Here is a 12,200-nt window from a genome sequence, read left to right as displayed (position 1 = left end):
CGGATACTACAGTGATTCTTTTTCTTATTCTCTTCTTTCTTCCTTTTCTCTATATTTCCAGTTTATTGGGCGACAGACACACTGCTGGGGGGGGGGGTAGGCCGTAGCCTCTGCATGCGTGTAGGGTGGGGGGTTGGGGGATGGGATTTTAGTTTCCTGGTTTCAGTTTCTATGGTGCCTTGTTTTTTCCTTCGCTTTTGTTTCTTCTTTTATTCTATCTTGGGTCCGTGTTTGAGACTGTTAGGGGGTGGGTGGCGGTGGATATCGGGTGGGATGTTAGATCTGATACCCCTGATGCACAAACTTCGAGCCGCCATGCCGTCTGGGGGGACTTGACTTTTGGGTTGTTGGATTACGTGGGGACTTTGTCGCTACTGTCATCTTATGCCTGCACGGACTCCGCTTTCTTAGTCTATTGTTTATATTTTAAAATAAAAAAACGGAAAAGTCGAACTTTAATAGCTGCAACAAAATTTAAAATTAACCTTCATTGCTCCTGGGGCATGGTATCACGATGATCTACAGTGTAACTCTTAAATGCTTGTTTATGGTAATACTGTGTTACTGTGTCGCCGTATTGAACGCGCTAGTGCTTCAAGAGTATCCGTGGCCGGCCTGGTGGTTGTGGGCCCGTATTTTTTCTTCTACTGATGCACAATAAAGGTTTTCAAAAATTAAAAAAAAAAAAAAACACACGCGTATTGTACACGCGAGTATTTGAATCCAACATTGTGTATATATAAACATGTGCTAATGTTGCAAAGTAAACCAACTCCTCCCCCCTCCCTGAACCATTTCCCGGTCTGCAATCCTGACATCAACTGTCCATCCTAATCTATGTAGACTATTGTCTCTATGCGTCCTTTCTTAATATTGCAAAGTGAACCAACTCCTCACCCCTCCCTCCACCCACTTCCCGGTCTGCCATCCTGACACCAAGTTACCATCCTAATATATGTAGATTATTGTCTCTATGCATCCCTTGTATTTGTTGCGCAGCAACCAAATCAATAGGGTCTGTTCAGCCTTTCGATTAAAAACACGCGTGTATTGGACATGCAGGTATACAAATCCAACGTTGTGTATGTATAAAAACGTGCTAATGTTGCAAAGTAAACCAACTCCTTCCCCCTACCTCCACCCACTTCCCAGTCTGCCATCCTGACACCAACTGTCCATCCTAATCTATGTAGACTATTGTCTCGATGCGTCCTTTCTTAATGTTGCAAAGTGAACCAACTTCTCCCATCTCCCTCCACCCACTTCCCGGTCTGCTATTCTGACACCAAACATGCGCTAATGTTGCAAAGTGAACCAACTCCTCCCCCCTCCCTCCACCCACTTCCCGGTCTGCCATCCTGACACCAATTGTCCATCCTAATATATGTAGACTATTGTCTCTATTCGTCCTTTCTTAATGTTGCAAAGTGAAACAACTCCTCCCCCCTCCCGCCACCCACTTCCCGGTCTGCCATCCTGACACCAACTGTCCATCCTAATATATGTAGACTATTGTCTCTATGCGTCCATTGTAGTTGCTGCGCAGCAACCCAATCGATAGGGTCTGTTCGCCCTTTTGATTAAAAACACACGCGTATTCGAATCCAACGTTGTGTATATATAAACACGCGCTTAATCAAATCCAACATTGTGTCAAAATTTCAAAGCAATCGGTGAAGAACTTTAAGATTTTGAACAAACGAACATTGACATTTTTATGTGTCTGTGCGGGCTTCCGATGAAAAACACGCGCGTATTCGTCATGCGCGTATTCTAATCCAACGTTGTGTATATAAAAACACGCGCGTATTCGAATACAACGTTCGGTCAAAATTTCAAATCAAGCGTGAATAACTTTCGGAGATTTGAGATTTTGAACAAACGAACATTTGCATTTTAATTTTCACACACATATATATATATATATATATATATATATAAATATATATATATATATGTATATATATATATATATATATATGTATCATTCACCAAGTAAAAATTAATGTCTGCACTCGTCCAATTGCTTAATTTGGGTTTTATTCAAGAGACTCAGATAGCCCCCTTCACCTACGCGTTTCGACCGCAGGTCTTGATCACAGTGTTGCCACTTGTCCATTTTCTATTTTTACCTTATATACTTTAACTTCCCATCAGCTTATAATGGAGCATTCTGGGAAATGTAGTTTTAAATAACATTTGGAAATCAAATCATTTTTAAAGCATTGCATTGAAATAGATTACCATTCTGTACTTTATGTTGATCACTGTTAAGTTATTTTCAAAGTTACTTAAAGAGGTAGGGCAGTCTTTCAAGGAGTTTATAAAGGTTGGTTTCAAACATGGAAAAATTCCATCTAACCTGTGTACTGGTTATACCGACCGTTAGTACATCATTAACCAAATCGTTTGAATATGATGTCTGTACAATTATTGTTCATTTATAGGCTCAGTGCCATAATTAACTCCAGTCATAGATAGTCCAATCCTCAAAAGTACATTGTAGAGGGCTCAGTGCCCAAAGTTTTTCAGAAAGTGATCTATATAAAGTGTATATATTCCATGGAATCAAGGCATCTCATATTGATTAGGGTCCCCATTTTCAATAGGTCTTTAGAGATGTACGTACATCTCATCATCCATGTTCAATCCTCTCGGCGTCTTTGTTTGAAAGCATATGATTAGACGTGACTCCAATCTCCTTAGTTGCAGTTTTCGATTGCCTCCTCTTTCATTAGGAAGTACCGTTGCTATACCACTGTAGCGTATATCTTTCCATGTTTTACCAGTATGCAACGACATGTGTTTGGCAATGGCGTAGGACATGTCCCCATTTTGAATGGCTCGGATGTGCTCCAAGATTCTTTTATGTAGCGGACAAGTAGTCATGCCAATATAGTTCTTACCACATGCACATGTCAGAATATAAACTACATGTGTGGTTTTACAAGTTATTGTTTCCTCTATATTGAAGGTCTTTCCTTGTGGATCTTGTAAGGATTTCAGAGATGATCCTACTGTACAAGCCTTGCAATGTAGGCATTTGATAAAGCCTTTTTGTCTGGAGGTAAGCCAGCGGTCGAAACGCGTAGGTGAAGGGGGCTATCTGAGTCTCTTGAATAAAACCCAACTTAAGCAATTGGACTAGTGCAGACATTAATTTTTACTTGGTGAATGATTATTTGTGGGGAAACGTTCATCCCTGCTGTCTGGCACCGACCGTCAAAAGCGTGCACCTTCTTGGGAACGAATTGGTGGTCATTATTTCAATATTTTTCTACTTACCTTTATATTGTTAGTAAAACAATATTTTTGTGATCGATATTTTTGACACAATATTTCTGTAGCATGATATTTCTGTTTTTGATAATCTGTAGTTGAACCCAGTTTTCAAGGTAGAATGTGTGAGAAAACACATGTGGTTTGCCTTCGCCAAGTCAAAGAAGTTAGGATCATTTGTCCTTTACAGAAGTGGAACCTTAACTGCAGCACCTGCTATGTTTATATTTGTAAGATCATCAGTTGAGGTTTAATTCATATAAAATGAAATTCAGGACCAGAACGGATCCTCACCTGCCCATTTATTCAACAAGACTCTACACTTTTTCACAAAATGTCTACCCAACTGGGGTATTTTCTGCTGGATAATTAGCAAGTGCTGCCACGTTGGATACATTTCTAGAGCCTATTCTATACCACAGCTTCAAAATGGACCATGAGGCAATGTCTGAGCACAAAATGACTATCCCTCTGGAATAGATTAACAACAAAGGAGTGACTGTGATAAAAAGTGCTAACAAACTTAGATAGTGAGGTGGATGTTATTTTGCTCTGTGCTGCAAATGTGATCAATACTCACACACGTGCATGTACAGAGCGAAATCTCTCTGTCTCCCTATGAACGCCCCACAGGTCCTCCTCTGAGGATGAAACCTAATGGGCTTAATGGTCACCCAGTGTTGAAAAGGGGAAAAGAACCTTGCTTATTAGAAGGACCCTCACTCACCACTAGTTGGTGGCATGCTTCATCATTGGGTCCCCGCTGGGGTGACCGAATGTCCCCCCAGCGTGCTTCAACGCCTGATTAGAGCGGAGCAGGATGTGGTGAGTGTAACAGTGCCCAAATTAGGAGGTGACTATACGTGAATATGTAAGTGTATTAAAAAATGCGAGAGTTGTCCCCTTCCAAAAATCTTTAATAATGGCCAACCTGCATTGAATAAAAACAAAGTGGACGGACTACTCAAGGCTCTGAGTTACGGAACCGGAGTCCTAGTAAGAATCAAAAATTGGTCAACATGTTTCTGCTGTAAATTTGCGTTTTGCTCAGCATTCGTCAGGATCTACACAAAAGTCCTCCGGTGGTGTGGGCGCGCTAAGGCGCACCCTCCCGAGAGGCTCGAAATGTGAAAAATATATAATTAGTGATAAAGTATTGGATACTTTCCGTAGTTACCCACTACAATATTTAGTAGGGATACATCAAAAACCTGTAGGGAGAATAGAGACAAACAAAAACACACATGAGGGAACTTGAATAATTCCGTTCTTCAGTTATCATTGGACTTTGGCAATGTAGGCTATGGCGAAATGCATGATTCACATCCCACCAACTGTGAGGTGCTCGCCCAGGCTATGGGGTAGTTTACACCTAAATCAACCTGATTAACCGGCCTTAGAGAAGGACCGGCCTCAGGTAATTGCTCAGCTTTTTAAATCAATTCATTGTAAGATTTGGCGAGCAATATGCTAATCGGTTCGCAGTTGTTTATCATTTAATTTATGCAGTGTTTGCAAGTCATCATCATACGTGTATGGTTGGGATCAAGACAAGGAACTAACAGGGAAAACTCCCCTCTTAGTGCAGGAGAAAGTATTAGCAACAGTCGGGAAAGCTTGTAAACTCACTTCCTTTGAGGCATGGTCACCCCCCTTCGGTAAAGACAGCGCGGGACACCTTCATGCGCTGTCTATCTGTTGATAGAAAAAAGTGCAAGGAGTAAGCACGCGAAAATAAATCTGGAAACCGTGCTGAAGGGGGAAAGGAAGGACTTACTTCGGCACCCGCGACTCCCCGCTGAATACCTGCTCTCTCGGCTGCTGTCTTCCGGGAATACCGGAAAGCGCGAGGGATCGGTTTAAGTATTGTAATGGAGTGATTGGCCTGACCCGCCCACATGGGTGGGTGACGTCACAGGATCCCCGACGCGCCCAACGTCTTAAAGCTGAATGTGCCAGCGAAAATAATTGAAAAGTATGGGTTCGAATCCCGATACGGTAACAATGCAAAAGGATTAGTCCAGGGGAAAATATCAGACCATGAGTAGTAACCCTGCTTGGGGAGTAAAAGTGATTTAATTAATTTAGAACCCTGTCTGAGTGCGATCTTAAGGAAAAACAGGCCGCCTGTGGTTGCTCACGCATAAAGCGTGTGACATGCATATGGGAAAGAAAAGACCATCCAAAACAGTCGGAAAAGAAGGGCAAGGTGTAACTTTACCATAGTCTGCCCTCAGCTGACAACAAGTTCCAAGTCAGTGAATGGACAGACGATTTAAAACATCCGCGAATGGGTACTCAAGAGTAGGGTCCATATCAACCACTCTAACAGAGACTGTATATCTATGCACTAGGAAGTAAACAGAAGTACTCAGAAGTAGAGGGCTTGGCATCAGGTCAGTAGGTGGCAAAGAAAGAATGCTAAGGAGCTGAAAGAATCTATCTTCTGAGCACACTGCCCCACGGTATATCATCATTGAGGCCAGTTTTGTTGGTGCCAAGGCGATACACCCAGCGCTGTTCTTTCGTGAACAATTAAGACTCAGAACAGCTTTCCAAGTGCTCCAGAATTGTCCATTTCAGATCATTCGGTGTGTGATTAAGTTTTAGAAAATGGGATGTCAGTTTTGTTGTTGATTTCTTACAACGTATATTGCTACGGTGTTCGCATATCCTGATTTTGATGCGTCTAAATGTCATCCCCACATACTGTAGACTGCATCTGCAAGCTATCAAGTACGCAACAATCGAGGTGTTACAATTTGTGTGGCTGCGTTGTTCCCATTGTGTGCCGTCTATCAGATCCAGAAATTTACTGTGTGAGGTAAGATGGCAAATGTTACAATTCCCACATGGATGGTGGCCTGTGACTGGTGGTAACCCCCAAGCGTTAAGAACACTTGGTGCTTGGTTGTTGGTTCTCTCTTCCCTAGGTCGCGTATGGACCAGGGAGTCTTTAAGACTTGTAGCCCTTTTATAAGAAAAAAGAGGCTTCTGCCAATGTGTCTTATTGCTGGTGATTATTATCCAATTTTTGGAGATACATTTGCTCACTGCATTTGATAGTGGGTTGAAAGTTGTCACACACGTTAAGGGGATCTCACCACTGTCTGTTGGGCAATTTTCTTCCAAAAGAAAATCCCTTTGATGGTTTCTAGCCCTCTTCTGGATCTTGTTTAAAATCCCCTTCGGGTACCCTCTATTTTCCAGTTTGACGGTAAATGCATTAGCTTGCTGTTTGTACTTGGACAGATTGCTGCAATTTCGCCGTATCCTGAGGTATTGCCCATACGGGAGATTCTCCCGTAGGGCCCGGGGGTGGTAACTGGTGAAATGTAGTAGGTTGTTTTTTGCGGTGGCACTGAGAGGCTTCATAAATCTTCAGTAAAGCAACACAACACAAATCTCTGTGTTGCCTTACTCTGCACCAGTGTGGCATTCTGTGGTTGTTGCATGGGTGTTCCCATGCATCTCTCATCGTTTTTGATGCATTCCTAGATTTATCAGAAAGTGTAAACCTGGAAATCTGCCAAAAAGAAACACCTCCCAAGGTGAGGCGTAGCTAGGAGAAATATCTCTATTTCTCCTCGTTACTTCCTCTTTCTATGTGTTCGGCATTCTGCAACCCACATAAAAAAAGAAATTTGTCTCACAATCCTGTCTGGAATGGCGACACTCCTGCACCATGGTGCAAGGGCGCCTGCGTTGGCACTAGGCAGGCAAAATGGCACCAGCTCAAGGACAAGAATACGTGGGATTCTTTCAAATACAGTGCATTCCTGGCCTTTCCCTGTAACGAGGCACAGTGCTTGCAATTTGAGAGCCCATTGGGAATGACAGGCCCTCCCAGGGATGGTGGCCTGCGGGGCTCAGCAAACCACCATGTCTGGGATTGCTTTTAAACAAAGCAGCTTTTTTTAAGGGCAGCCGGTTTTCCTTAAAGGAAAACGGGATGCGTTTGAGAAAAAACACAAAACGTTTTGTTTCAATTTTAAGGGCAGGCAGTGGTCCCTGGAGCCACTGTCTGTCTGCCCTTAAAAAATAATGTTGCATGCACTTGCAAAGGAGAAGGGGTCCCCTGGGGACCCCATTCCCATTTGCAAATGCATTACCACCTACTTGAAGTAGGTGGTAATTTGCAAGTGTTTTGTGACTGCAATTGCGGTCGCAAAACATTGGTACATTGCTGTGCAGTCGCTATTACGAAGGCAACGCCACTTTCTAATAGCGAGTCGCAAAACAGTATTTTGCGAGTTGCAATTTATTTGCGAGTCACAAAATACTATTTGTACATGGGCCCATGCTTTTTAGAATGCGCAAACGAGTCTAAGACCCATTGCGCACCCTAAAAAGAGTTGTACATCTGGCCCGTAGAGTCTAATTTTATTTCCTAGGCCAACCTCTGGTGTAAACCTGTCCCACACAAGCTGGGGCTACAGGTATACTTTTTCATTAAGGTTCAAAAGGCATAAAGCCTTATACAGGACAAGGGTTTTTTATTTTCTTTCAGAATACATTTTTGTAAAGTATTTATACAGCATAGGAGATTTACTGGGAAAAGATCATAAGTGAAATTATCTACCAGTTAATCATAAACAATTATACGCTTTGCTCATCTACTCTAGTTCCTTTGAAATGTACAGCCTGTTTTGCAACATTTAACAGAATTAGTAGCACCCAGCGCATGCATATTCAAGTAAGTAATATTTATCATAAATATGATTCAATTGGGTAGGAGCTCAACATTATAGCATCTCCAAAATATATCTGTGGGAGAGACGTATCCACCTGCATATTGACAGCTTGTATATTACTGGGATCAAAAGCGAGCAAGAAGTATAAACAGCCTCACATCAGTGCTGTGAATACTATGAAACCAAGCTTCAATTTAACTCTTTGTGGGGAGATGCAGACATATGTTGGTCAATAGTGCAATAATATACAGATCTTTATTTTTCAAACAGAAGAAAGGTCCGGAGATTTGGCAGATGGGTGTTGATAACAAGATATGAGAGTTTTCTGGTATTTTACCACAGAAACGCTTTGAAAGACTATTCTCTTGTAAGGAGAACGTAGGAGTCGGAATTATCATGTGGAATTGTTTTGAGGAAGCATAACGTAAATGGGGAGAATCAGATTAATCCTGTACCTGGCCACTGCTTGAGTGACCTTTAATGGTCTGATTATGGGTTTGGCTGACGGGTTACTCCATCACAAATGTGACAGATATCCCATTAGCTGTATTATGAATTCCATGATTTCCAGTCGAACAAATGGAACTCGTAATATGGCAGACGGGATATCGTCACTTTTGTGGTGGAGTATCCCGTCCGTCAAACTCGTAATCAGTCCCTAAGTGCCTATTTAGGAGTTTGGCGGTGAAGCTTTAGGTCTACCCCACTGCTGCACTGCCAACCCTGCGGTTGAGCTGCCTGCCAGATTATAAGTGTAACTCTAGCCTGGAGGCCATTATTTTTTACATTCTTACGGTGGTGTCCTGAAAATGGGCACCAAAATGGGAATGTCAGAAACAGTCCCTGCATGGCATGGTGTGAAAAGTCCATTCCGTGATGGAACTGGGGTGCAAGCACACAGGAAAGCACAAGTTGTGCCCCCTTGCATGCATCTTATGAGGCAGAGGCACAGGGGGTCCTGTAGGGCCCAATTTTCGTCCTCTCCACTAGGGTTTTAATGAAGGAGGAACATCCATAAAAACAATGACAGTGAGGAAACTTCTAATATGCTTGGCTGGAGCACTGTAGTCCTGCAAAGCATATTGATGCCTCCTAACCACCGCAGCATTGCCAGTGAACGGCGCTTCCCTGACAGCTGTGGCAGGGTAATGGTGGTCAGACCACCCTAATCATAATAGGGATGTTGAGAGACCGCCGCACCCCCGCGAGTCTTGAAGTCCATGGACCGCCAGACTCATAATTAGGCCCTAAGTAGTTTTAGGGGTATGGTACTAGTATATCATGGTCAGACTATCTTCTGTTAAAAATATTGCATACTACTTATCTTATCGTTTACAACAATATGGCCCCATTGGAGTTAATACAAGAAAATCTTAATCCATTGGGATGATGGTTTTGAAAACAATATTTAAGAGAAGTCCAACGATATTCCTGAAAATAATTTGTATTTTCTGAGAGATTTAATAAAAAACATTTGTGATTGTGCATTAGAGCACTCAAATTATTGTAACGAATAAGGGGCTGCATGTAAGATCTATGTGAATAACATAAAATATTACATGTCATAAACACTTAGCATAATTATTTATGCATATATTTCAGGAGAGAAATAATCAAAATTCTTACTTCAACTGGAACACATTAGCAATGTCTGCAGTTATTTTGATCTTCGCTGGAACAGAATCAATCAGCACGACTCTAAGATTTACATTCATATATTTGATGAAAAATCCCAAGGTTCAAGGTAAATAAAGTTTTAATGTTTCCATAGAGTCTAAAATACCAATGTCAACGATCTGGAATGATAATTATATGATAGATTGAGGATATACTCAGAGATGAAAGAAAAGTGAATTCAATAACTTTGAAGTGGAGTTGAGTAATATTGAGAAAAAGGGAAGAATGGGCATGACCTGGGTAAAGTATACTGCCGATAGGAATGAATAATGCAGCAGAAGACTGACTTGAAGGTTATATTGGAATAGAGATACATAAGGTAATGCTGATTGTCTAGTATAGGAATGTCCTCGATGGGTCCAGGAGGACCAGTTCCATGCCAGATTTAACATAACCAATTTATTTATTTAGTTGTGCTTCAAATTAACCCATTGCATACACATTTGTTTGGTGTGAATTTTCTGAAAATCTGTTATACAGCCTTAAAATCCTGCACTGCTTTTATATGTCCCAAAATATCAGGGCCCGCCCCACATCAATTAACTTTTCTTCACCTTGTTTAGCACTCTCAAATTAGGAATAAAGGGCCAGATGTAGGAAGGCTATTACCGGTCGGTAATGGACGAAATTAACAAATATCGGGCATTACAGACTTGTAATAGGCTTTTCTGATGTAGGGGCCGAAATTAACATTTCGGTAATTTACTGAATCAGTAATTTAAGGAATCGGTAAATTACCGATTTCTTAAATACCGATTTAGTAAATTACCGAATTCCTAATGTAGGGAGCACTTAAATGAGTGCTTATCCCATGTTAGGATTCGTTATTTACCACCAACTACAAGTTGGTGGTAAATAACAAAAACACCCCAAAAAGCAATTTTAGGCAAATTGCTCCAGTGCCATGTTGCAGATATACATGTCTGCAACATGTGCATCCATAAACAATTGAAGGGGTGCAACAGGGTGTCAAAGTGACACCCTGCCACCCTTCAATGTTTTCACCCTTTTACGGAATCGGTATTTACCGATTCGGTAATTGACATTCATTTCTGCCCATAGGAATGAATGGCAATTACCGAATCAATGAATACCGATTCGGTAAATACCGAATCTTTATGATTCGGTAGTTTTTACCGAATGATTAGCTACATAGCATTTACCGATTCGAATATACCGAATCGGTAAAATTCAGTATTTTCGAATAGGTAAATGCTATTTACCTACATCTGGCCCTAAGACATTTATTCTTAATTGAGATAGATACAGATCATGCTAGCCCAAGGACCAGGCCAGTGGGCTAATGGCTAGGGTGGTCGCCCTCGGGTCTGGGGAACTGGGTTCGCGTCTCGGCAATGCCGCTGAACATCCGGTGATTCTAGGCAAATCATTCAATCTCCCCGTGCCTAACAAAAATGAATGTGTCCTCATGTAACGCAACTGGTGCTATGTAAAGCGCTCTGATACCTTCAGGTCAAGTACGTGCTATATAAAACTCTGTAAAAAAACAAAACAAAAAAAACAGTTATATCAATTTTACCTAACACATGGAGTCTGGGTCCCGAGTTGTTCTGTCTGTTCTTGGTGCTGAATGGGAGCTGCAAGTTGTGCTGTTTTTACGGCATACACAGCGCTGCACAAAACAAAATGCAAAAACACAACAGGTACACTACTGCTGACATTGGATGATGATTGTACAGAGTTCTCTGCAGTTACAGCGTTGAGCGTGGGGGTCAGTAACCAGATCATTGACTAACAAGCCTTGGTAGCGCTAAGCACAGGGAAAAGCTTCTGGAACTTCACGGGGTCCAGGGGAGTAACATATCAACTAAAACTTCAGGGAAGGTGAGACTACAACTCTCACAATGCACTGTCTACCTGAATTTGGGTGATACTTCCGCTGGCCCGATAGCCAGCGATTCTTTTGATCTAATGAGTGTATTTTCCTGCAGTTTGCAGGGACCTAATGCCATCATTAGACCAGGGTAGACTGAAGGTGCTTCTGGCTTCCACAAGGGTTCCTCTCTTCTGGGGCGTTGAGTTTTGGCCAAGGATGAGGGTTGTTTACTCAGTTCCAAGTCTGTTGCCTTAGTGACAAAGTATCCCTGTTTTAGTTTGTGCTGGTAGGCAAATCCTTGTTGTTGGCGACTTCGGTCTCCTCTTGGTCCATCTTTAAAGTAATTTGATCAGATCGTACATTCTTGTGTTTTGGGGGTCCCTTAAATCCTATATTTAGGGGGAGTTAGGGGTGTGGAAGCTAGTTGCCAATCGGCAACTAGTCCCTGCAGCGTGTCTCCCACAGAGATGACCACATACGATGGTGTAAGTCACTTTTACTACCCAGAATCCACTATTTCTGCCCTACTAAAGATGGCAGAATTCAATTTTAGGTGTACAGACAATGCTGCCCACACTAGAGGCGTGGCTCAATCTGGTGGTTTTGGTCACCTTCACTACCCAGACCCCACTATTTCTACCCTCCTAAAGATGGCAGGGTTCATTTTCAGGTGTACAGACCAGGCTGCTCATGCTAGAGGTGTAGCCAGCTTC

The 12,200-nt window shown here is 42.1% G+C and overlaps 1 protein-coding gene across 3 annotated transcripts in view; it reads left to right on the top strand.

The window, feature by feature from the left end:
- LOC147690365 (cytochrome P450 2F2-like) overlaps nt 1-12,200 on the top strand; it is a 533,126-nt gene that overhangs the window by 407,921 nt on the left and 113,005 nt on the right. For all 3 annotated transcript variants that reach the window (XM_086938001.1, XM_086938002.1, XM_086938003.1), the window contains one exon: nt 9,576-9,717. In XM_086938001.1, the coding sequence (XP_086794127.1) occupies nt 9,576-9,717 (142 nt within the window). The remainder of the gene's footprint in view (nt 1-9,575; nt 9,718-12,200) is intronic.

Source organism: Lissotriton vulgaris, chromosome 9 (assembly GCF_964263255.1).
Source record: "Lissotriton vulgaris chromosome 9, aLisVul1.2, whole genome shotgun sequence".
NCBI classification, from domain to species: domain Eukaryota; kingdom Metazoa; phylum Chordata; class Amphibia; order Caudata; family Salamandridae; genus Lissotriton; species Lissotriton vulgaris.
This window is presented reverse-complemented; position numbering and strand designations above follow the sequence as displayed.